The sequence below is a fragment of the Carettochelys insculpta genome, chromosome 1, assembly GCF_033958435.1.
Source record: "Carettochelys insculpta isolate YL-2023 chromosome 1, ASM3395843v1, whole genome shotgun sequence".
Classification (NCBI taxonomy): Eukaryota; Metazoa; Chordata; order Testudines; family Carettochelyidae; genus Carettochelys; species Carettochelys insculpta.
The window spans coordinates 48743845-48770984 of record NC_134137.1 but is presented as its reverse complement, the minus strand read 5'-3'; the positions used below and the strand labels follow the sequence as shown (position 1 = coordinate 48770984).

The 27140-nt window shown below is 42.6% G+C and overlaps 1 protein-coding gene across 2 annotated transcripts in view; it reads left to right on the top strand.

Moving 5' to 3' along the window:
* The window catches only part of ATP8A2 (ATPase phospholipid transporting 8A2), a 556173-nt gene that overhangs the window by 87897 nt on the left and 441136 nt on the right, over positions 1–27140 (top strand). For both annotated transcript variants that reach the window (XR_012644144.1, XM_074985625.1), the window contains 8 exons: positions 4385–4473; positions 5316–5360; positions 8628–8703; positions 17264–17369; positions 17664–17746; positions 19295–19344; positions 22935–23004; positions 25254–25338. Coding sequence is in view for 1 of the 2 variants with exons in the window: in XM_074985625.1 (XP_074841726.1) it covers positions 4385–4473; positions 5316–5360; positions 8628–8703; positions 17264–17369; positions 17664–17746; positions 19295–19344; positions 22935–23004; positions 25254–25338 (604 nt within the window). In the remaining variant the exon portion in view is untranslated. The remainder of the gene's footprint in view (positions 1–4384; positions 4474–5315; positions 5361–8627; positions 8704–17263; positions 17370–17663; positions 17747–19294; positions 19345–22934; positions 23005–25253; positions 25339–27140) is intronic.

The window sequence follows — 27140 nt, the reverse complement described above, 5'->3', positions numbered from 1 at the left end:
GGATGGGGCGAGAAGCAGAGGGAGTTAGGGCCATGGGAGGGCTTTGGCAGGGGCAGGGTCAGGCTCAGCAGTGAGGGCATTAGGGGATGCAGCAGCAGGGGGGGAATAGGTGGGCTAGGTGCTCCCACAGGACTGTAGCTATGTCCCTGAGGTTAACCTTGAGGTCCTCCCAGGCTACTCTCTGCCAGGCCTGGTCTGCCTCCTCTATGCGGAGGCACCACTTGGCCACCTCCCCTGGTGGTGGATGGTGTTGTTGCCCCCCCGACTGCTGCTGTGCCCATCTGCTGTGGGCCTGTCATGTTGCTGGTGGTGAGGAGTGACTGGGCCCTCTTCTCTGCTTCTTTTGGGCTGTCCAGGACAATGGGTGGGACGGGGCTCTCCTAGCCCTCTTGAGGCATGGATGCCAGGATAGAGAGGAAGAGATGGACTGAGGGCTGTGCCCCCCACCTCCCTCAAGGCACCAGCCCCCCCCCACCCCTACGGGCACCACCTCCCCGGCCATGGGGTATCGCAAGCACTGAGGGAGTCCCCACCCACTGTCCACAGGGGTGGGTGCTGAGTGTTGCCAGCAGCTGTTAAGACGTGCTGGGAGCCATGGTCATCTGGTTTGTGTCCGGCCTGGGTCTGCTGGGTGTGCGGGTGGCCCACTGGCAGCTGTGGTCCCCTGCCCTGCGACCTGGGGGTGTACCCTGCCGGGTACTTACCGGAGGGTCCCTCATTGATGTCCAGTGATGCCCTGCTGGCTGTCACCTGGCTTGACAATTGAGATGGCAGGTTGATAACCAGGTCCCTGTCACTGGAGCCCTTGGAAGATGTCTCCACCTCCGTGTACAGCAGGGTGGTGCTGCTTTGACATCCCGGCTCCTTCTCGGCCTCGGGGTGTGGCTCATCTGCTGCAGTGTCCAGGACTGCAGGTGGTGGCGAGATGTCCTGGGGCCCCAGGAGGCTCTGGAACTCCTGGTAGTAAGGGCAGGTTGTGGGACCTGACCCTGATCGGCTGGCTTCATACTAGGCCTGGTCATAGCCCTGCTGGAGCTACTTAATTTGCTCCACACTTGCCTCTGTGCGGGCAGGGCATCTCTGGGTGGCTGGTCTGCTCACAAGGTGGGTGAAGGCAGCCGTATTACGCTGCTTGACACCAATCCCCTGGAGGACCACCTCCTCTTTCCACAGGCTGAGGAAGTCCCTGAGCTCTGGCTTGGTCCAGGAGGATGCCCTTTTTTTGGTGGCTGCCTGAGCTCCTCCAAGCTCTGTGAGGGCTTGTTTTGTGTGTGTGTGTGTGGAGGGGGGGACCCTGAGGCTCCTGTGGCAGCTGGCTGCTGGCCATGGCGCTCTTCTGCAGTTGAGGGGGTGGCCGTGAGGGCATGCTGCAAGCAGCTCATGTCTTTGCTGTCAACATGCTCTCACCCTCCTGCCAGGGGGTTTCTGGGTCCATGCAGCTTTAAACATGCAGGCAGCTGGCTGCAGGGACCTGGCCGGTGCAGTGGAATGCTTCTCTTTCAAAAGAGCGGCCTGTGGAGCATCTACATACTAGGGTGACCATATTTCCCTATGTGAAATATGGGACATCTGGTCAAATTGCGTGGAGTTCAGTGAGTTCAGTGGAGAGGCATTAGAACCATGCAGAATAAACATTCCAAATACCATTAAGTTGACTGAGCACCTATTTAAACAATATACTGCATTATTATAACAAAAATAGGTAAAAATTCCAAATATAGACCTACAATTAAGTGGTTATGGCCTAATAGAAGTGCCTGCCTTGTCCTCCTCTTGCTCTCCTCCAGAGTGTGGGCTGGTAGTGAGAGAGAGAGAGAGAGAGAGAGTGTTGCAGGAGCCAGAGCAGGGCTGGGATATGTGGGGGAGGGCTGGGGTATGTAAGTGAGCTGCTGGTAATCAGGGCTGGGTGTGTGTGCAGGAGGGCAGGAGTCAAGGATAGGAGGCAGGAGAATGGGAGCAGGGAGGACCTCAGGGGCTGGGCTGTGGAACAGTGTAAGCCATTTGATTTTTTTGCAGCAGTATAAAAAGAGAATGAAACCTAGTAGTACAACTTTAACTGTCCCCCTCCCCACATCCCATTTAAATTTCACTGGAGTCAGTGGATTTACAACAGATAACTTGTGGTGCCTGTTTGTTCCCTTGCTGTTGTCTGTGGGCTCCCTACACCTTCCTGGCCTAGCTACTTCCCTCATTTCCCAGGACAGGACCAGATTAAGGTAAGGGCTGCAGTCTAATAGTTCAAATACCCCTTCCCAAACAAATGTTGCAGCTTGATGGAAATCACTTATCTGGAAATCCAACTCTAATTGAAAAGTCAAACAAACAGGATCTATGGTAAAGTTCTTCCAGTTTTTATTTTACCATGTATCAATTAGTAAAGTAACACAGGATATTTTTAAAAAAAAATTTTGGTCAGTTTTTTTTTTTTCAGATAGTTACAAAACTCCAAAAGAATTATGTTGTAAAAAGAATGTTTTCCCTTCTAAACCACTAACACCTATGCAAACCAAGGCAGCCAAACTCCCTACCCCCACCCTGTTCCTCCCATTACCCCACCTTTTCTCCCCTCCTCTTGAAGGGTGAGGGGCTGTGGCTCTGGCCTTTGAGGAGGGGCACAGGCAGAAAGAATGCAGCAGGGGGTTAACCTTCCCAAAGGAGTTTCCACCTGCCACACCTGCCTGAGCAATTTAAAGGGTTGGGGCTCCCAGACCCTTTTAAATTGCCTGGGGTCCTGGGCGTTTGCCCCCTTTGCCCTCCACCCATCAGTAGGCCAGGCTGAGCGCCCCCCCACACTCCAAACCCTTGGAGCCCCCTCCTGCTACACCCCAAGCCCTTCAGAGGCTGTACCTCAGAACAGGCACTTCTAGCTGGAGCACCCACAACCCTTCTCAGACCCCAGCCTTCTGGACCAGCCTGGCGCACCCCCTCGCATATTCTGAACACATTGTTTTTGTGGTCATCCCAGATCTGAGTGGGCCCCACAAAGTCTACTAGCCCTGGCCTCCAGAAGAATTAATCCAGCCCTATCAGCCTTTCTCCATGATTCACCTTCCCTTGTCCCTGTCTTTGAATCTGTGTTCCTTCCTGAGCCCTGTCCCCCATTCTTCCTGGGACTCCTCCAAACCCATAATCCCCCATCTAACCCGTAGCCTGGGTCAAGCTGCCCTTTGCTCCACAGACTTGCCTGTTTGATGCTGACTGTGGGCTACCAAGCTAATCCCCCAGAAGAGGGGCATTGCTGGCACAAGATGGCATATATAACTTTGGTGAAAGTGCAGGAATATGAACCCCTGATCATGTAACTGATGTGGTTAGGTCCAGTGATGGTGTCTCCGGTGTAAATATGTGCACAGAGTTGGCAACAGTGTTTGTTGCTTGGAAGAGTTCAAGGATTCGTATTCCTATGGTGTGGCTAGATTATTCGTCAGTTTTCGTTTCATTTTTTTTCATTCTGTTAAATTTGCTACATCTCACTTATCATTTATCAGGATTTTTCAGATCTGAAGAAGTGGGTCTATCCCATGAAAGCTCATCACTTAAACTGTATTTTTAGTATTTAAAGTGCAACAGGACTGCTTTTTTGCCTTGTTGAATGTGTGAGTCACAACAGCACAAGACTTTTTTTGTACGAAAGTATGATCCTTTCAGGCTATATCTGATACACGTGTAGATGCCCGGCTTGCAACTGGAAGATACGGATGTTAACATACATTTGGAGGGTGGGTAGAATAGAGTGGTATGTCCAGGTAGTACTGAAAAAGTGGAGGCGTGTCAGTGGAGACTTTCTTAGCCAGGTGGCAAACAAGACTGGGGCAAATATCAATCAGATATTTGAAAAATGATCAATAGAATATTGTGTTTTCTGACTCATAGGAGGAATGTGAAGAGTATTGGTCTTCAGCCATAAGCATGCATAGGACAGTTCACAGGACCTCGTGCAGATTTTTTTTTTGTTTAAATTAAACTTGGTTGTGGAACCTTAACTGAAAATTTGCAGACTCTTTTTAGCATTTTGCTCATTTAAACTTCTAGCTCTATATTTTCAGCAGGTGTAGATCAACATAGCGCCTCTGATTATAGTGAAGCTCTGACAATTTATACTCACTGGTTCTTACTTGCTTTTAGAGGGAACATATTACCAACATTAACTTTTATTTGAAATTTTTTTTTCTTGAGAATGTGCCTGTAACTTTTACAAAATAGAACTAATCATCTCTGACAAACTGTAATAAGTCTGCACTGGCTGATACCATTTTCTAAACATGCATACTTTCTTGTGATTTTTTTTCTTTCTGATTTTATGTATATTTTCCTTTGGTTTATCCTGTGTTGCAATGCAAGTTAATCCTATGAATTTCCTACAGTTCTTTCATTTGTATTCTAGGTAAAATACCTGTTTTCTGATAAAACGGGCACTCTAACATGCAATATTATGAACTTCAAGAAATGTAGTATTGCTGGAGTGACATACGGGTAGGTAAGATTTCTATAAACCCCATAGTTTAAATGTGCTCGTGGGTTTCTTTGAATAAGGTGTTCTCTTCTTCTTACCTAAATGATCAGAATGAAACAAATGTTTCTTAATGAGGTTTAGGCCTTTCACCACAGAGTTTTCCTTTGGGGAACCCAGTTTTGGGTAAATAACTTATTCAACTAAACTCACTGATTTCATCTGAACTAGGACTTAGCCCATAGTAACTGGTTCTTCATTCTTTTTTCCATTAAAACTCCACCAAAAAGGGTAACCACTTCTCATTTTTATGCTGTTTGTTTTATTTTTTTTAAAATGTAATACAAAATATCAGTTTGGTTTTCAGCTCCTGGAAATCTGTGCAGGAATGGCTATTCCCCAGTACGGAATCTTTTGCGGCCAAGTTTTTACAACATACATTATATGTCTTGTATTTTGATTCTCCTAAAAATTGATTATATGGTCTGCCAGTTTGTAAAGCTCTTGTGAAAGTGTATGAGTTGCCGGTCTGGCCATTTGCACATGTTGTCATGGTAATTGCTTGTAAAATTAGACCCACTGTTTATTGGTATATTTTTGGGACTTGTCACTAACCTTCTGATTTCTTAAAAATCTGCTCTTTAATATCAGTAGAAAGAAGGAAGTGTCCTCAGTGTTTAAAGTCCTATCCAAAATACCCTTTCAGGATACATTAGATGGTATTTTCATGTAAATATTTAGAAGGAGGGAGGGTAAATCAATGCTACATATTGCAGAATATTTTCAAGGATATTGGTGATCATACCTGATTTTTTTTAACCACTTATCATACTAGCCAATAATTATGTATTTTTCCTTCTTGTAGTCACTTTCCAGAGTTGGAAAGAGAACGTTCATCAGAAGACTTCAGGTAATTATCACTGATGGGAGATGGTTTGCAGTATACAGAAGAAGAGAGTCAGCATATAGCTAACACATGGTCTGAAGAAGTGGGTCTGTCCCACAAAAGCTCACCTAATAAACTATTGTGCTAGTATAGTATAGACTAGCACAGTTTCCTCTGTGTTACAAATGAAAGATTGGTGTTTGTTCAAATTTTAGAGCTGTTGTTTGTTCAAATTTTAGAACAGAAGAGCCCAAGGCAGACAGTCATCATAGGTTGTCTGTCCCGTGTGGGTGATTTCCACTTACAATTAGGGTACAGAGGTGGAACTTAGTTTTTATCTGAGTCCTTTAAACCAGTCAGTATAGTCCCAAAAGGGGGAAGGACTAACCTGGGCGTGAGTTGCATCAAACTGAGTATGACATGGTAACTCAGTGCTACTCCTACATGGCATATGAAGCCATGGCCACAATTCGGTTGAAGGTTCCTAATAGTACATCTACCTCCATAGGTGCAGGAGTAGTGAAGGAAAGAAGAAATAATTCCTGTTTAGGGCTGTGTCTGCACAGCAGCATTATTTGAAATAAGTTGTTGTGGAATAGATTTTCCAGAATAGCTTATTTTGAAATAATGCTGCTACACACAAAATGCTTTTGAAATAGTGCTCAGCTAGTTCGAAGTAAACAATCTACACACAATAGAGTCTATTTCAAAATAGCGCCATTGGATGCATAATAGTTTATTTTGAAATAGACTCTATTCCCAGTTAACAGAGACCATATTTCAAAGTAGGTACTATTCCTCATGGAATGAGGTTTACCTACTTTGAAATAAGCCAACCTTTCTTCCGAAATAGTGGTTGAATTGCGTAGATGCTAGCAAAATTACTTTGAAATAATGGCGTGTGGTGCTACTGTTGGTGAGGTGGATTTTCAGTCTCTGCTTCTCCATTTTGGGTATGTCTACGTGAGAGGTTTCTTCTGTCAAAACTGGACTTTTGTCATGAAAAACCATGGAGCATCTACACCCAAAATATACTTTGTTGACAGTCTGTCTACCAAACTTGGCATATCCACCGGCAGTGTTATACCTCTCCGAGTTCAGGTATAATGCCTTTCTCAATAGTTTGCTGTTCACAAAACAGCTGTGTAGACACTCTGGGGCCCTTTTGTTGACAGACAGGGCTTCCAGTTCATAGGGCAGCCCTGTTTGCAGCAATTTCGGTCAGCTGCTCTGTCGAGAGAGGTCCGGGCACTCTGGCTGCTCTCCGTCGACAGAGTAGATTGCATTTTCAATCTGCTTTTATGTGTAGACACAGTCTATGGACAGAAGTTTTCCTGGAGAATCCCTTCCCACAGTCACTTCTGTTGGCAGATGCTTCTCGTGTAGATGTACCCTTTCTGTTCTTTCTTCCATTTCTACCTCTCTACACTTTTTGTCATCATTATTCCCTCCATCTTGCTGGTCTTCTTGCTCACTTCCTATTTCTGTCCTTGTTTCTTTCCGCCTCCCTCATGATTTCTATTTCTGCCTTCCTCTTGTGTCTTTTCCCCTTTGCGCTGCAAGTTTTTTCCCCTCCGCCCCCTTTTTGCTCTTCTTTTCTCCGCTCCCCCTTGCAGCTGATCCCTTCCATCTCTCTGATATACCCACTGTTAGTACTAACCTAGTAGAAGAGGTTGGCCCTTGACAACTTTCTAAACACAGTTATCTGCAAGAGAGGATGGAATGCTACATCGTGACTCAGTACAGTGCTTTGCAGCCTCTGATCTCTACAGTACCTTGTAGGGTTCTTTACCAAAAGTGTGCTGGAAAATGCTATACTATCTCTGTATCATTCAACTGCAGAAGCAAGAGCCTACAGGGTACCTTGAAAAGTTTAGGATGGTGTTACAGTAATCCCTCAAAAGGCACTACTGCAAGTTGCACTTAACTGGCATTAACATGAGTTAAGCACAACTCAGAATCTACTCCCACCAGCCCTGGCTCAACCCCCCATAGCCCTTGTAACACCAACAGACCCAGGTTGCCGGCACCAGGGATAGAACCTGTGAGCATAGGGTCTAAAGCCCTGCACACTGCCATGTTAGCTAAAGGCCAGCTGGCTCTCAGCTGAGGCTGTAGAGCATAGAATTCACTCGCCCCAGATGAGGTCTCAATGCCTCTGGGTACTATACCCTGGTTAAACTACCCTGCACGTGGCTCTGGCTCACCCCTATCCCCACCCCGGCACGCAGCTCCGGCTGACACGCCCTCACTCCTGTGATGGTTCTGGCTCAACTCTCCCTTTCTGTGCGTGACACTGGCTCACCGCCCCTGGGTGCAGCTCCATCTCACCCCTCCCCCCCACGACGCGCCACATGGCCCCAGCTCCCCCTCCCCCCCATAGAGCCGCATGGCCCCGATTCAACTCCAACCCCCTGCAGCCCTAAGCCACCCCAGGCTTAACTCCCCTGCCCTCCGCTCATGGGCTCAACCCGCTGCCAGGCTTAACCCTCCCCAACTGCCAGCCCCCCATGCCAGGACTCACCTTTCAAAAGGAGCTCCAGGTGCTCCTTTTGCTTCCCCAGCTGCAGAATGTGTGTTCCGCCTGGGGGAAAAAGCCACCCCTCCAACTTATGCAAAATTCAAGTTATGTGAGGATGTGTGGGAATGCTACCCTCACATAACTTGAGGGACAAATGTATCGATATGAAAGATCCCTGAAGAGACAGTTTGTAGGAAATATTATGAGGAGTAGAGATTGACGGTACCGAAATGCGTCGTTCCTCTCTCTGGAAGTCAAAACTTTTAAATAGAACAGAGCAACCCAAAACAAAGGAACACAATCACCTTGAAATCTAGTCTGTTTCACCCCCAATCTAGTAATCTCACATAAATTTTAAAATAGTATTTGATATTACTCGGACCCTGGGTCTCCTACCAATTTCCGTGGTTTTACAGCCGTTTTAAAATTTTTGTAAGAACATTTTTCTTTCTTCTGTTGATGTGTGAAAGACCCCAAGGTAGGGAGCACTGACTATATAGGAGAAAGAGTGAAAATGTTGATAGACAAATTGTTGTAAAATTAACAAAATAAACTGAAATTAAAAAAGAGTATTTTGCCCTGGTTCTCCTTTTCCTTGACAGTAATATTACGTGCCACTTATAACAATAGTAAATAATATGTTTTTAGATAGAATTATGATTTTAATTGATTCTGTGCCTCTGTTTCCTGAGATGCTCTATGTTAATAATCAAAAGGAAAACATTTGCATCGCAGTGTCAAATGTAATTATCCCTTTTCTTGATCCACAGCCAGTTACCTCCTTCCACCAGTGAATCGTGTGAATTTGATGACCCAAGGCTGCTGCAGAATATTGAAAATGACCATGTAAGGCTAGTTCTCAAGTATTATTGAACTTAGGTGTCTCAAAAATATGCTAGATCTTTCTGTCTGTTCTCTGTGGGGTGGAAGGTCCACTGGCAGATTTGCTCACCTGTTATTACTGGGGCATTCTACAGAGAATAGAAACACTCAAGAAAGGAAGTGGGAGAGACAAGCAGTTGAATAGATCTGAGAAGGGAGAAGAAATGGAGAACTGAAGGGGAAGACAAAAAGGGAGGTGGGAGTGATCCTTCTGATGCTGAACTCTGTTATGTTTTATATCAGTATCAGCTAGTTTCTGTTAAGAGATGTAGTTCTATAACTTGGGGTGGTAGGACTGCTAATCACCTGAGAGAGAGATTTTACAGGTTCAGTAATGTTAGATTTTTCAGAGACAGTCCGTAGACTTTGTGCTATCAGAAACAATTTAATTCCATTGAAAGAAGTGTTGATGCTTGTTGTAAAGCTGATGGACACTGGTAGTCAGCTGGAGTGATTGAAGCTGGGACCTTAGGGGCTAAAGCAGAAGTGAGCAAGATTTGGCCTACAGGCTGGATCCTGCCCACCAGGCTGCTGGATCTGACCCATAGATGGCCCCACTGGGACCCTCAGGCACGGAACAGCAAGAAATTTCAGAGCAACCTCATCCTACTTTAAGTGGCTTCCTGATTCTTAAATGCTCCAGATGCTGAGGGAAGGGGAGGCTTCACATGCTGCCCCTGCCACTAGCAAAATCTTTCAGCGCCCTTTGGCCTCTGGCACCCTAGCTCCTCCCTTCCCCTAACTCCCTGCCCCAGGACACCACCCAAACCCTCTGCACACCCCCATCAAAACTGCCTTCCAGATCCTGCACCCTCTCCTACACCCTTTCCCCAGGCCAGAATCCTCTCATGCACCCATACACCCTCCCAGCCCCTGCCTCCCAAGCAGCTGCCCCAGAGCACAACCCCCTCCTTCACCTAAACACCCTCTTGGACACACCCTCATCTCCTACTCCGAGCTCCCTTCTGCACCCATCCTCTCTCCCGGACCCCATGCCTTCATAGAAAAGTGTGGCCCTTCCTTGACCACAGGATCCTAGAGTGGCCCCCTTCAAAAATTATTGCCCACCCATGGGCTAAAGTCATGTGCCTGTACCAAATGAACTGAAAACCAACTGACCCTTAGTTAAGGTTGTAAAGCAGATTTCAACCTCCCTTTCTCAGTGCCTCTGGCTTACACTTGTAATACTGGTCCTTGGTATTTGCAACATGGTACTTTCTGCAGAAGGTCTGACTAAATATTGCAATATCCCAGAGGCAGACTCTGAAATTAACATATATGGACCCTGTGTGAGAGGAAGTTTAATAACAAAATGTTCTTGAGCAAAGACTTTTTTTAAAGTGATTAGTGATTTTAGATGGCCCAGATTTGGGTGCTTTATTCTAGGGCCGTGCCTACACTAGCAAGTTCTTTTGGAAAATCAGGCTCCTTTTTAAAGGAACACATGGAGCAGCCACACACAAAATGCTCTCTTTCGATCCAAAGTCAAAAGAACATGGCTGTTCTTCTGGAAGCCCTCTTCCACTTCCAGATCAGGAAGAGAGCCTCCTTTCAAAAGCTTTTGTCAACAAAAAGCCCCTATAAACACTCCATGGGCCCTTTTTTCTAAAGAACAGTCCTCATGACACTGGATTTTTCTGTCCCTGCCCATTCTTTTGAAAGAGTTGTGGGCTGTGTGGATGCTCTCTGTTGAAAGAGTGGATTGGTCTTTTGATCCGCTTTTTTGTGTGTGGACACGCTCTTTTGAAAAAAAGATCTCCTGGAAGAGATCTTCTAGAAGAACTTCTTTCAAAAGTTTGCTGTAGTGTAGAGGCAGCCGAGGTGTTTTAAAGGGGGCTTGTTTAGCTGGGGCAGGAGCTCAACACTTTCTGAAATTTAAAATTCCTCCTGTTTGAGCACCAAAAAACTAAGATACCCAAATGAACTTTTGAAAGTATTGGTGGCTGCCTTTTCTTTAGTATCTCAAAGACTGCCACCAGTCTTAACTCAGAGTTTGGCTTCGTAAACTAATGGGTGCCAAGTTTAAAATAAAAAACGGTCAGATTAGCGTTAGTAATTATATAATTACTGGTTTTGAAGTGCTATCTGAGGAGGAATCTTTTTATTAAAAGGAGCTCTACGGAGACATTCGGCACAATTATATGCTTTCTCTTCTCTTTTACACCTTCTAATGCTTCAGAACTATAATTATAACATAATATGAATGCCTGAAGGCTTACTGAATTAATGATAGTCTGAGGCATAATGTACTGCTCAAGGTCATGGAGTCTGCAGATGTTTGATGATTTCAGTTTCCATCTATTCATCGAAGAGGTAGTTCAGTCATCAGAGTGTATTTTATTCTTTTACTTAACCCTGCACTGTAGTAAACTGCATCAAGAAGTTATTGTCACAGTCTATTGATTTTTACTTGTTAAATCAGTGGTTTTCAGCCTTCAATCTGCGGTCCCCTGGAAGTTTACAGACTGTGTTTAAGGGATCCACGAAAGATGGCTATGAAAATAAAACTTCAGACCCCAGAAAACCATTATTTTTTTTGTCAATTAAAAGTCCATGACCATCCCAAAACTACAGGGGGTCAACAACCCAGAATTGTTGTTACCATAGAAGCCTACATTTTAGTACCCTTTTTCACAGTGTATCAAATGCCATGCTGAGTACATGCAAAATTTATAGCTGAATTCTGTTCCATCCATTTTCATGAGAAGATTTCTATGGTAGGGGTCTGGTTGAACTTCCAAATTACTGGCTTCCAGGAGTTGTCCCACAATGCCCCACAGTGACAGTATAATGGACACAAGTGATCCTGGTGAGGACATGCACAGATGGTGAAGGAGCAGCTATATACCTGGGGGGAGGGATAGCTCCATGGCCTGCCAAAGCCAGGGTTGTGAGCTCAATCCTCAAAGAGGCCATTTAGGGATTGAGGCAAATAGATGCCAGGGGTGGTGCTTGGTCCTGCCATGAGAGCAAGGGACTGGACTAGATGACCTCCAATCATATACAAGCACACCTGCATAATTATGGCAGCAGCCATATGCCAGTAGAAGTTAGATCAACTTAATTTTGTAGTATAGATGTGGCATAGGTAAGGAATGAGTGTAAGTTAAGATCTAATGGCAGCTCAATGGTCTGTGATAAATGTATTGTTCAGTAGATGCCACAATTTACATTAATTGCCACCTTATTTGTAGTCCCTGGGAAAAGGCCAGTTCAAATGGAATGGGGAGACTGAATTACTTTCTCAGCCCCAGAAGCTAAGGATTGAGGAACACAGGCAGAACCTTCTAGGGAAGTTTGTACTGTATGCTTGTGCTGTATGTGTTTTGTACATACACTGAGGGCCTGGGTCTCTACAGCAATCTGAGACTGCTTTTCACAAACACTAAATATACACATATGCGTATTCACTAGCATAGCACATGATTTCCCAGAGATTTCCCTTCCCAGCCCAAGGTTGCAAGTGTCTCTTTGGCATTGTGACATTTCAAAAATTAAATGTATCTAGCGTGTATTTTAGGATAACGTTCTGCATCTTCTGGAGGTATTGTTGTTCACCTGCGTTTTCTTGAAACTTCTTAGCTATTTTGTTAACTCTAAATATTGACTGGACAAATTCAATTTTGACCGTCAGCCAAAGAGACATTATTCTGCAGAAAGTTTTCTGGGAGAAATAATTCTCTGTAACTTGGCATAGATGGAGAGACCCTCATAATCTCTTCATCAGGTTTTCGGGGAAGAGAGAATGCTAATATTTGCCTTTCACAGCTGCTTCCATTGGATGTTTTTTACCACAACTTCAATGAGATTTCACAGGCTGTATCCTTAGGAAGAAAGCTCTAAATTCTTATTAAAATGTAATTAGCTGTCTTTTGAAGGGCTTACAAAAATGTTTGCTGAGTATGTTAAACTGTTTATAAACCATGTACAATTGATTGATGGAACTTCAAAGTTGTGCAGGCACAGTAAATACGCATGTCAGTCAGCTGAAAACAAGCCCCCTTGCCCTGCTTCTGTTCTGCTTTATCACCGACATAAAAATACTGCATCATTTTCTATGCTTCTGGATTTTCATCTCAGTAAAATACTCATGTGTGGATATGCTGCTGTTTCGGGGAGTCTGTCGGAGGCCTCAGGGGGTTGTGGCACTTTTCAGGAAATAACTGCTTCAGCCCAAACTTTACCCACTCCTCAGCACACAAACAATAAGAAATTGTCATAACTTGGGAGAAAAGAAAAGAACACTTTTCAAAAATGCTGGTTTTCTGCACACCTGCTTCACTTCCATTGCATTAGTATGTGCAATTGAAAATGGATATTTGGTAATGGCTGGCAATTTGTTAAACAAAGAAGCCAACTTTTCCCATGTTTGTGGGATCTTCAGACCCTGATAGAGGACAATGAATTTTGTCTGGATGTTGAGAGAGGTAGATATGTTCTTTCTTTGTGCTTTGTGAATGCTGAACACCTTCAGCTCCTACTGTTTCAGGATTGCCCAGCATTTCACAGTACTGAGCTTCAGAGAGGTTCAGTGGACATGAGAAGTGGTGCTTGTTTTTCTCAAGTTGCATTTAGAACAGTGCTTTTCAACATGTGGCCTGTGGACCCCCCATGTGTCTGCAGGCTAAGATTTCCAAAGTGGTCTGCACCTCCATTTGAAATTTTTAGAGGTCTGCAAATGAATAGAAGCTTGAAAACCACTGGATTTAAAATTGTTGAGCAGTTATGAGACCCAAGCCCACCTGGGGATAATATAGATAATTATTTTGCTTGCTGTGCTGGTGGCAGAAATATTAACTTGTAGTGGGTAAAAAATACAAGTCACGTGACCCTGCAAAATGTTTAGTAAGTTTTTATGAACAAACTGACTAAAAATTAAATCAATCCCCTTCCTTTCTGGAAGTGTTACAAACCATGGAGCTGATCTAATATTAAATGTCACTTCCAAAAAGTAGAGATGCATTTTAAAGTCATTTTTCTGTTAATATTTTTTGTCATTGGTACTGTTTGCAGATTCTTGTGGATAGGAACAGTAGTGCTGCTTCTTGCTGTGTGGCACATAGGTGGAGATTTCCAAATCCATGACAATTAAAGTATGTACTTGTGATTGTGCATTTTACCCACTCCACTGGTGGAAAGGACCCAGTATTAATCAAGCATGTGCCCCCTCTAGTGGCCAGACCACATAATGAGGTTTCGTTAGTCTCCCTCTGTCTTCTGATTTAATGGACCCCGTCCTTTATCTCATGCAGTAAAGGTTTCTGGTTTTAGATCACAGGGTGCTGTGTTCAGTTCCCCACAAATAAAACGATCAAGATCTCCTCATACTTGCAAATTTGGATTTTTGTGAGCATGTTTCTACATGTTTTTAAAAATCCAGACTTGCATGTGTAATAAAAATAATATAAATTGAGCACTGTACACTTTCTATTCTGTGTTGTAATTAAAATCAATATATTTTAAAATATAGAAAAATATCCAAAATATGTAATACATTACAGCGTGATTAAAGCTGTAATTAATCATGATTAATTTTTAAAATCACAATTCATTTTTTGAGTTAATCAATGAGTTAACTACAGTTAATGGAAAACCATAACTAATAAAGCAGGATCAGAAAGCCTGTGATCAGCGTGATGTCCATCAAATGGAAAATCAGAATTATAACCACAGACATTAATGAACAGGATGATTGTTTTGCACGTAATGCTTATGTAATATTGTGAACATTCTCCGTCAGTGCTGGAACAATATAGCAAGAAAACAAATGACAGCTGTGTGAAACAGCTGAAGCATATAGAATTGGGAGACTGCTGTGTAATCATGTGTTAACTGTAAAAACATAAAGACTGCAACAAATTAAATTATTGGCTTCATAGAAGACAAATAGAGGAGGGGTAGCATTTAAAACCTATGAGGCAGGGGAAGGCAGGTTCAGAGGGAAAGAAACTGTGAAAGTGCATAATAGGCTAGGTAATATATATATTACATGGACATCAAAGGCCGACAGCAACAGATGCTGAAATGAGAATCTAGCAGGCTGTATGTTTTGTGTCAATGGGGATATGTTTCACCGTTTTCATTAGAAATAACACAGCAACTGCAAATAACCTTCCTGACAATAAAATTTCCATTTCTCATATTTCTTTTTGATGATATACCATCTGTTCATGTCCTTAAATGTACTCTCTGCTCTCCGGTGTAATAATAAGTAAAATGATTATTTGCTCAGGATGTGTCTAAATTCTGCTCAGGATGCATTTATGCACTCCTATAGGGTCTAACTATGAGAGCCAAATTCCCTTCTTAACTGTGTACGAAATATTATAATATTCTCATGATAAAAGAGTTATACAAAATAAACTAATCATAAATGTCCTAGGTATGCTGTTTTCTTTTTCTGAAACACCTGCTTCCCAACAATTTTGAATAGGTATAATTAGTAAAGACACATGTGGCTTTTAAAATAAAAGCCGAAAATGACTGAGAACTTAAAAGTTGGACAATAACAGGCTGAGGATTGAACCTGGCCATATTCTAAACAAAAAGTGCTCACAGCCATGCTTGCTTGTAGCTCTCTCTATCACTACGTGCTGCCGCAAAGCAGCCTAGGATTCACACGTTTGTGGCGTTATGTGCGCCTGGCTATATTTCCAAGTGAACGGATGTGTGGATTTGTGTGTGGACTGGGTTGTGCTGGGAGACTGCATGGAGTTGTGCTGGTGAGGAATGAATGATGCATGCTGCCATCAGGGGCTTTGTGTATTTGGGGTTGTTGTGTATACTGGGCTTAGTCCTGTGTGGGTGGTTTTGAAGAACTGTGGCAGCTGAGCCATGTGTGCCACCATCTGTGTACTCTCCCTCATACAACCAATGCAGTCCTTGCATGCAAATTATCTGTAGAGTCAGGATGGTAAGTGGGGGAGTTATCTATTTGTAAAGCACTTTGTTTATGAAATACACCCTATAATGACAAGGGTTATCATCTCAATTTGATGTCTTCAGTATTTAAAAAGGAAAGTTTGGAACAAAATTATAAAATATTTTTCATGTGCAAGAAATGTTGTGGTAGCAGGGATTATGCAAGGAGAAATGGTCCATTTTTATTTGAAAAGGATCTGCTTCTATGTCTGTAGCCTTTATATTTTTGCTTTCAAAATGATTATAGTATATACACAGTAGATTATTTGATATTTGTTGACTACATGAGTAAAGAGAACATGAAAGTCCTGCGTAACCAGAATTACACAGATTAAGGTGAAATTTTACAATATGATGTGGGATTGCCTTTGTGGGTTTTTTTTAATGCAATCCTTATGAAGGCATAGTATAGTATTAGTGTGCTTTGAGCAGATTTTTCAGTGACTTCTTTTACAATCCTACTGACTTCACTGGGATTGGTGGGCTGTGTGTCAGGGCAGAATGTGTTCAAACACATACTTAATAATCTCTACTATGCAGGGAGGTAGAGTGGGATTGTCAGTGTTGCTTATGTGACTTAGAAGTACATGTGCCATTGAAAATCAGTGAATGAGGGAGACTTTCAATAAGACCTAAAGCCATTTGAATGCTCTTGGCCGTGTCTACACATGCCCCAAACTTTGAAATGGCCACGCAAATGGCCATTTCGAAGTTTACTAATGAAGCACTGAAATGCATATTCAGCGCTTCATTAGCATGCGGGCGGCAGCGGCGCTTTGAAATTGACGCTGCTTGCGGCTGCGCGGCTCGTCCAGCTGGGGCTCCTTTTTGAAAGGACCCCGCCTACTTTGAAGTCCCCTTATGCCCATCAGCATTTCAGCGCTTCATTAGTAAACTTCAAAATGGCCATTTGTGTGGCCATTTCGAAGTTTGGGGCACGTGTAGACGTAGCCCTTGACAGTCTTACTCTTCATCATTCAACTCACTTCTGAGGTGCTTATCTCCAGTACTGGTATGGTGATGGACTAATAGGGCTTTCCACCTTGAAATCTGAATCTGTGACTGTGACTAACGCCAAAAAGATTTTCTCCTTAACCACGTGTGGTGGCCTGTGGAGGACTTAAGTTGGAATGACATATGCTGAGGTCTCATGGTGCCAGTAATAAAGCATCCTTGGAATACCTAAATGTTACAGTTTCCTACTGTAAAAAGTGTTGCAGCCAATTCTATATTAGACCTCTTCCTAACAGATTCAGAGAGACTAATCATGGAATTAAAAGTGAATGGTAGTCTAGCAACGTGTGATCATGACTTGATTGCATTTATACAGTGCAAGCAGAATAAAGTCCAGACCAGTATGAGTTTGCATGATTTATCTATAGACTGTGTGCTGCACACAGGATGTGAGTACATTTGCACTGGCCCTTGATAATTCCAATATGCTAACATGGCTAGAGGTGAGGGAGGTAATACACTGAGTTAGAGAGGTGGGTATTGCAGAGTTAAATAATCTGTGAGTTCTGTTTTAAAATCCAGAATGTGTCTGTGCATTTAATATCCATGCAACGAAAGTACTAGACTAACTTGGTAATGTTCTTCGTAGCCCACAGCTGCTCATATACAGGAGTTCCTTACTCTGCTGGCTGTGTGTCACACTGTTGTTCCTGAGAGAGATGGAAATACGATAATTTACCAGGCCTCCTCACCAGGTTTGTCCTTTTCTCCTTTTCTGGTGTTGGAGAGGGGAGTAAAATGCTTTATAAAAGATAGTTTTAAATTAGCAAACATGTTTAAAAACTGAATAAAATCTCCTTTCCTGTATCGCTAATAATGGGTGTTATGGGGCCTTCATGACAGCAGCTTGGGTAGGGGGCATGCTCTCTCCCCGAGCTCCCCTTTGTACGGAGATCGCTTACCCAGTGCTGCTGCTTTTTTTCCCCCCTCTGAGGTCTGATTGTAGTTCTGATTAGTTGCCAATAAAGCAAAGCTCCTTGTATTTACAGATGAAGGGGCATTAGTGAAAGGAGCGAAAAAGCTTGGCTATGTCTTCACAGGAAGAACTCCACATTCAGTTATCATTGATGCAGTAAGTAGTGCACGTGCCGAGTACAATAGTTTTCAAGGATATGTGCATGACGTGCCTCTGCTGTCTGGTTCTAAGGGCAGTGGTGGGTAGAGCCAAGGCAAGTTCTGCCTCCAATGCATAGCTTGAGTATTGTATCTGGGCTGTGTGATGCTGCTTCTGTGGGGCTTGGGTGGGGAATCCTCCCTCCCCTAGACAAGCTCTCTGAGGCCATAGCACCATGAGGCCTTTAACCTCTGCTGTGCTACAGAACTGTTTTCAGATCCACGAATCCCTCTCTTCTCTTCCCTCATCCCCACCAGTCGCTTCATTGGCTCCCCCGGCACTTGCTTCCAAGTGCAGTGGAATCAAACAGGTTTCACTGAAACTGTGGAGGGTTGTGCTTGTGCAGAGGAGGGTTTTTGGTAGTAACTTGATTTGCTCCTAAATGCAGCAGTTTTTACTGGACAACGTGTTTCTTTTGCATATTGTTCCTACACATCACAATCTAATACACAAAATAAAAGAAGGTGCTTTTTGGGGAGTCCTGATTATTAGGCCTCTTCAGGTTTGCTACCACAGTAAGAATCCTGTTTCTGCTGTGCAAATGCTTATCCAGGAAGTGCAATTTTTTATCCATTATGTTTGTGACCATATTTGAATCCTTTTCTTATGTCAGTGGTGTTTATTTAGCAGGTTTAAACTTTTAGGCCGTGTCTGCACTTGGCCAAAATTTCAAAAGGGCCATGTTAATGGCCAAATCGGAGAATGCTAAAGAGGCACTGAAATGAATATTCAGCTCCTCATTACCATGCAGCTGGCTGTGGCACTTCGAAAGAGCTGTGTTTGATCGCGTGCGGCTCGTCTACATGGGACCCTTTTTGAAAGGGCCCTGCAAACGTTGAAATCGAAGTGCCGTGGCTGGCACCATGCTAATGAGGCACTGAATATTCATTTCAGCACCTCATTGGTATTCTCTGATTTGGGCATTAACATGGCCCTTTCAAAATTTTGGCCAAGTGTAGACACGGCCTAGTCTTTTTTAAAAGCATACTTATATGCTTGCGAAGATTGGGAGCTAGATTTTCTTCTGTTATTATAGGTGCAGCCCCACTACATCAGTGACTGTAGGCTCGCAAAGCAGGAGTGGGCAAAATTTTTATGTTGGGTCCCACTTTTCATCCCTGCAATTAGCAGGGCCCCTCAGACCTATCTAATGTAATCCAAACTGATGGAAATGAGATGGATGAGTCTGAGACCCAGCAGATCATGCTGTGCCCCCCTTACAAAATTTCACACACACCCTCTTGAAGGGGCTTACCCCCCGCTTGCACACCACTGTCATAAGGTAAGAGAATAATTGAAAGTCACTGGAATTGTACTAGTGCAAATGAGGACTGAATTTGCAACTTCAGTTAGTATGAAATAGGAAACTACACCTTTTTAACCAGAAGAGGGAGCTAGCATCACATCACATTTCCAAACATATGACAGCATGGGTATTTGAAGATCATGATGGTTCTATACAGATATGCATTATCTTAATTTTCTGTACAATGTATTTTTCTGCAGCTGGGGAAAGAGGAATCGTTTGAAATTCTTAATGTGTTGGAATTTTCTAGGTAAGTTACTTCAGATACTGAATAAACTCAAGCATCAGATAAGTGAAAATGCACAAGTAACAATAACCATCAGATTCAATGGACTTTAAAGAAATTGTAGTTGATTGGCTAGTTAAATCTTGCTTTTTCTTTTAGATTTGCCATTCCCTTCAATGTGGAGTGAATGAGTTGTTCCTTCTTCCAAATGGGAGTTAGAGGTCTCATGGTCAGATGTGGAAGTGGGAGTCATTAGATATCGTCTCTGGTTCTAGCTCTGTCAGATACTTGCAGTTTGCCTGTGTGGGCAGATCACTTCACTTCTCTGGACCTAAATTTCCTCACCTGTGAATTGGGGATAATGAAGCTCATCTTGTCTTCATAGAATGCTTTGAGATTGTAAAATGAAAAGCATGGTATACTTGCAAAATGTAATTCATACTTTCTACACAAGTGGGTGGAATCTCCTGCTTGAGGGAAATGTCATGCCCTTGTTGGGAGCAGTCTGATCACCCAAGTTACAGTCTCCCTTCTGCTTCCCATCAGGAGAGACTTCAGGCCTAATTCTCATTTACACTAGGCTCCTTTGCACTATTCTGGCTGTGTAAGAGAACCTGAGCATGACGTGGACAGGCCCCGAGACTCTCACTCTGCTGAGGAGAAGGAGATGGTTCTCCTTCAGAGAAGAGAAGAGAAGGTAACAAGGAAGAGGGACTTTATGCCTGGCTTTGGGCTGTACCAGTCAGATGGGTCACTTACTCTGCCTGCCCACCCCTCCTCCCCACTGTTCAGTGGACTAAGGCCAGATTTGACTCTGTTCTTCCTTGGGTTTTCTCTGTTGTCTAATTCTGTGGCAAGCTGACCTGGTCTGCTGAAGAGGATGAGGATGGTGAAGGGGAAGGTTTGGCTAGGTTGTGTTTCCTTCTTCCTTGCCTTCTCTGAATGTTCCTCAGATGAGCCCTCATTGCCCATTCTCAGTCCTGTGGATGTCTGGACTTGCTTTGCAACCTCCATAAAAGGAGAGGAGTTGTCATCCTGGGCTTAGAACAGTTTCTATTCACAATTATTCCCTGTATCTTTTGACTACTGGTTTGTTTGTGTGTTGTTTCTTTTCTGGCCCTTTGTGGATTCTCTTTGGGCCAACACATAGAAGTCTCCCTTGTTATCCTGTCCTTCCCTCATCCATAGTAGCTTCTTACTCCAGCAAAGAGGATGAGGCTGTTTACTCAATTTCAGGTCAATGCCCTGGCCCATTAGATTGCTGCTGAGCTTTTAGACTCTCTTTTTAATAAAACAGTGTCTTACATATACGCTATGAGTAGGAGACTCAGCAGTGCAGAGTCTGTCAGGAGAAAGTTCAGTCCAAGAGACAAGGAAAACAAATACTTTCCCATGTACTTTATCTTATCAGACTTCCAGGAGTCCTGCTTCATTCCATAAGATGATTAAAGGTGGACACAAAAGGAAGCAAAGTTCTACAAAAACAATTTTTTTTAAATTAAGGTTGCAAAGTACTGTAAAGGCAGGACATGCCATGGCTCAGATTGCTCAAAAACTCTTTACTCTGTCCACTTGTGCCTGTGTATTTTGTACAGTAGCACCCTAATTATCTGACTGTCGATTATCCAACATTCTGTTTTATCTGACATGCTCTGCCAGCCCCAAAGCAACTGACCCTGCTCTGCCAGTCCCACAGCAACCAGCTCCATGGCAGCTGGCCCCATATTATCTGACATATCCTTTATCCGACCATCATTCGGTCCCATTTAGGTTGGATAATTGTGGTTCTTCTGTATATACCTTAATTCCGTCATTGTATTCTGTTTTTTCCAAAATATCCTCAGAATTTCAACCAAACTGAGGCTCTGAACTAAGATCTGTATCTCATTCACAGGACCCAGTTCTAGGCTGTGGTTTAAATAAACCCGTCTAACTTGTTTGATTTTAATGGGGCTTGAAAACTAAAATTCTGTTAGAGTAGTGGAGACTCTGACTTGGTACTGAAGCAATGTCTACAGTAGCATTCCTCTTTTGAAAGAGTTATGCAAATGAGGGAGAAAATGCAAATGAGATTCAGATTTACATATCTGGCACCTCATTTACATATTCTCCTTTCAAAAGAGCTTTTGAAAGAAGAAAAGCCGTGTAGACGTGGCTTTTTCGAAAATAAGCCCCGTTTTTGAAGGAACCCTTATCCTTTTTTTAAGGAATACAGGTTCTTTCGAAAACGGGGTTTATTTTTGAAAGAGCCACATCTACACTGCTTTTCTTTTTTTGAAAGAAGTTCTTTTGAAATGTGAATATGCAAATGAGTGCCAGATATGTAAATATGTGCCTCATTTGCATTTTTATTTCCTTCATTTGCATGCCTCTTTCGAAATAGGAATGCTAGTGTAAACGTAGCCTAAGTGTGTGTGGACCAGGGCAGAGTTAAAGTTTCAGGGAAAGAGTTAAGTTTGTACTTTGACATTTCTTAACTTACATATGGTTGGCTTTGAAACGCTAGTATCCTTTTTACACAGAGTGCTTTGTTTTGGCTGTAAGCAGAAAGCTAATTATTTACTAGGAAAGATTGCCTGAATCTTCAGTACACAGATTGCTACTGGAAAGAGGCACAAAACTCCATCTGGTGGGATATTCTGCCTAGCATTACAGAATATCAGATGAACCAACCTGTTTTTTGGAAACTGGGGGAAAAATTCACAAAATTTAATTTACTGGTAAGGCAAAAATAATGTTTTTAAGAGGATTGTGAAAATCCCCATTGTTCAACCCTTTGTATATTTTGAAGAATCCTGTATTCATTTGTTGCATAATTTCTCCTAAAGCAGGCAGTATGTTTGCAGTTTACAGTGTGTTGATAGTCTTCATTTTTTATTGGCATTGTGCCAGGGTTTATGAACTCAGCCCTCTTGCTTTATCTATGGGCATAGTTCCTAAGTTTCTTAATAAAATGCGTAATACTTAGAAGTGAAAAACACCCATTCAGTCATCTAACTGATACCCTGCCAGCACAGAATTTTTATCTTACAGTATAATTTTGAGTCTCCGTTTAAAAATTATTCAGGTATTCACCACCATGTCCTATCAGGCTCTTCTGCCATCTTATATCCCAAATGTCAGTTTCCTAACATTAGTTTTGTTCCTTATGAAAGATTCAGATGAGTGGTAGTTTAACAGTATAACACCTAATGCCTAATTTGTGTGTGTAGTTACATTATTTGCATGATCCAATATCTGTGTATGTAGGTTACCAACCGCAGGAATACCAGATTAGTCTAGGCAGTCACAGTAATTGCCTGTGTACGTTAGGTGTGCAAATTCATGTGTAGCCTTGGTGTGGATCTGTATGCCGTGAACTACTATAAATCAGGCCATTTATGTTCACATTCATTAAAGACCAATAGTATCGGAAGGCAAAAATACTGTCTAGTCCATTTCCCTGCATCTGTAAGATTGCTGTGCATTGTACAATTAGTAGTGCTTTGTATGACCTGGTTTTAAATGTGCCGTGTGTATAGAAGAAAAATTGTGGATCAGACTGTGCTTTCACTCCTAGAGCCATATATCTGATCGGAAAACAATTTTACAGGACTTTGTTTGTTTTCTCTTAGTAACAGAAAGAGAATGTCCGTAATAGTTCGAACTCCAACTGGGCAACTACGTCTATACTGCAAAGGGGCTGTAAGTAATCCATTACTACCAACAGAGAATGGTGGAAATGCTGTGAGTTGTTGCAGCAGCAGTCACATTGTTCGTAAAAGATTGAAGTTTTGTCTCTTTTAATGAATGTCTGTTAGCAGCATGTACCAGCGGCCAAATGTTTCAAGGGGCCTTATTCTGTTTCTGAGGGCAGGTCTATGCTAGACCTGAAAATCAATGTTAGATACTCAGTTCCAGCTATGACAATTATGTAGCTGGAGTCAGCGTCCTGAAGATCCATTTATCAGGTCATCCACGCAGAGGGAGGCTGACGTCCTTTACTCCTCACGAGACTGAGGAGTACCAGGGCAGACTGTAGAGCCCTGATGGTTTGATTTAGTGCATCCCCATTAGGCACGCTAAACTGAACCCTGGAAGATTGACCTGAATGAGTAGATCTTCTGCTAAGTATAGACGCACCCTCAGTGCCTGAACTGCAGTCCTGCCTGCATTGAAGTCAAAGAGAGTTTTGCCAATGACTTCACTGCAGGCAGGATTTCTCCCCTGAGATACAGGTACAGTCAGAAAGTTAGACATCCTAAACACTGTGCTCTGAATTTTCAAAAGTGGAGTTTGTTCCTAAGCATTTAGCTCTGTCTGTCTCTTGATCTTTCCGTTTCTCCCATCTCTTTATCTGCTGCTACTAGTTTGTCCCTGCTCGTAAATGCTGTGCTTCTACTTTCACCAACAGGAGGGCTAGGGGGCCAAAATTCAATACGTATAAAAAATTGAGAAGCATCAGCAAACTACAGCAAGGGTGTGGCTTTAAATTCAATGGCTGATGATGGAATGGGGCTCAGTTTTATCATGTGAAATTAATCTCTGTTTATTTTAACAGTGCTACTTCTGTGACTCTTTCCATTAAAGCTCTGATTTACCACTGTGTGCATGAGTGCACTTTTTAAAATCATTTGAAAAACAGGTCTGGATAGCTCTCTAGTATAGCTTCACGCATTTCAGTGAAGTTATGCCAGCATGAAAGTTGCATCAAGTGAATCAAGCCCACTGTAATTACATATTACTTCAGACTTCTAAAAGTCACACACACAAATCTGGACCCATGAGAAACGACCATGTCTGACCTCTGCATTTCCTGTCTCATTGTTGTTCTTACCATTTCAGCTATCACACTGCTGTGCTCTTTCTTCCTCTCACTGTCAGATTTGTGTTAGAGAACTAGCATTGGGAAAAAGAAAGAGAAGAAGCATTGTGAGTCTGATCTTGCTCCACTGATATTAGTGGAAGTTTTTCCATTGACTTCAGTGGAGACAGGGTAGGCCCTCTCGCAGCCACAAATGGGCCATAACAATTGCAAGATCTGGGGCAGCAGGAATGATGCTAAAAATCAGCTTGTTTTGTTTTAAGTAAAGTAGTTGCCATAACTTTTTAAAAGTATGTTTGTATTTATTAGGCAGAATCCTGAATATATTCTTCCCTTGGTATGATAAAATAATGAAGGTGGTATTATAAATTATATATTTATATACTGTGATATCAGAAGTTCATCTAGATATTAAAAAAAAAAGATGTTCCTGTTCTTTTATGTCTTTTACACCTTTGTTGGTTCCTGAATTTTTCAGGCAAGACTTTCTCCTTCCAGCTGCCCTCTCTTTCTCCACCCCCACTTTAATTGGTCACAGAAATACCCACAGGCAGTAATCGCCAGTGCTTCTAACATAATTTCCAGCAATGGAACTCAGCTTATGTTGCATATTGTTATGACTACATGTCTTAATTAGGCAAAAGTGGGAGTTTTACAGGAGTCAGAATTGCAAGATAAGATTTTAAAAATGGGTTTCTGCAGGAACTGTGTGTTTTATTGTTCAGGACTTGTCTGTTCTGGGAAAATGCAGTCTTAGTTTAATAATTCAAAAAGGAGCATTCTATTTTTGCTGTACTTTTTTCTATATTTAAATAACAATGTAACACATTTGGGGTAACAGAAGAAATATCTAAAGAACCATGAGTGTGTGCAAAACAATTACTGTATTCTACCCTTTTTTGCTGCTGTTTTAGAGTATATAAATGATGATAAAAGAACTGGCATTCCATCTTTGGTTTTCTGTGTAGAGCTAGATTAATTTAATGGGTAAACCAAAATTCATTGCTGTATATATTTCCATGTACAAGTATTTTCATGTCCTCTTTAGGCACCTTACATAAGCTAGCTCTAGTGAGGTTGAACACTTATGCGATTATAGACAAGTGAATTTACTCTTTGGTTTTGATAGGATAATGTTATTTTTGAGAGACTCTCAAAAGATTCCCAGTATATGGAGCAAACACTGTTGCATCTTGAATACTTTGCCACAGAAGGTAAGCAAAACAGCATGCAAGTATGAATCAAATTTTCAAATTATTAATATTATTTTATGTATTAATTTTTAAATGGCAACAAATTGTTCAGTACTGAACAAGATAAAGACACGGAATGTAATTTATAGGTGATGTGCAGTGTAAGTAAGATAAACTCATGGATGTGTAATAAGCCTATAAAAAGAAGTCTATCTGCTGATAGTGCATCAAGGGTGAAGCCGATTTCAGTGGGAGCAGTACTCAGTCTTGTCTAAGAATAGGGGAGATGGGGATTTGATTCTGATCTCATGTTTTCCAACTGCAAATCAGGAGTAACTTAAGCTGAACTCAGTGGAATTACAGCAGTGTAAAATCAGAAGATTTGAGAATTAGGCCCTAAGAGTCTAAGCTGGTACAAACTGAGAGAGGTGGGGAAACAACGTGCATTGCAACTTCATTTGTGTGTAGATTCGTGTCTGAATCTGGCTCACTGGTGCTACGCCTCGGAGTTTGCTTTCTAAAATAAAATACGCCAACTTGGTATTTCACTGGTGACAAATTCATAACACATTCATTCACAAGGAAGTGCGATAAGGGTTATTGGCTTTGGCCCTTTTTATACCTCTTACTGCAAAAGCTTGAATTGATGGATATTTCTTCCTACGTCTGAAGTTATTTGTCAGACTTTAAATATGTTTTTCTAGTTTGTTCTGTGAACTCCCCTAACCACAGTAATAAAGCCTTTCTGTTTTATATGGCACGTCTTCTTTTTGCTAGCTGACCAATGCCAGAATAAAAATCACTGCTTACACCCAGTCCATGCTACACAGTTAAGTTAACGTAAGCTTTCTTGCATAGACCTAGCTGCGGAAGAGTCTTCACTTCACTTTAGCTCCTGCTGACCTAAGTGCCTCTCTCTACCAGCGTTTCTTAAACTATGTTCTGCAGAACACTGATGTTCTGTAACCAACTTTCAGGTGTGCTGTGAGCATTTAGAAAAACACATCGATGATATATAGGCTCTGTTAGTAAAACCAGATGATACCTGATTAAATGATTTCATGTTGATTTTGCTGGATAAGGTGCTGTTTGTTTGGGGTTTTTTGTTTGTTTTTTTTGTTTGACCAAAAATTTAAGAAAGTGTTGGTAGGTGTTCCGCATAAAAAGATATTATTATTTGGTGTTCCGTGGTCTCCAGAAGTGTGAGAAACATTTCTCTATACCAATTTAGTAGCACCACCTCCCTAAGCAGAGGTGACTGATGTGGGAATTGTAGAGGGGGTGCACTGGCCATAAGCCCCTGCCCTACCCACTCCCTGTCCCTGCTCCATCTCTATCCTTCTGCGCCCCTGCACCTCCTTGCCCCTTCTTCTCCTCCTGCCCCTGTTCCATCCATGCCCCACCCTCTCCCAGCCTGTGCTTTGCCCCACCTGCTTCTTCCTGTGGAAGTGTCATTTCACTTCTGGCGGGTGTGGGGGAGCCCCACTCCTCCCCCAGAGCAGTGCACCATAGGAGTAGCACGAGTTAGGAAGCTTGCACTGCTTCAGGCCATTCCACTCCGAAGGAAGGGACCACCCCTACACACATTGGAAATGGCACAATGCTCACAGTAAATGCAGGGAGAGGAGTGTCGCTGGGGGTGGCTCCCTGTGCGCCCCCCCACACGTTGCCTATGTCCCTGAGTAGCACGGAGTCCTATATACTGTAATTGTCTATGTTTACGCTGACTGCTGGATTCCCAAAGCTGTGCCACAATGCCTCACACTGATGGTACAACTGGCACAAGAACTCTTGCTGATATTGTGCATCACTGACACAAAAAG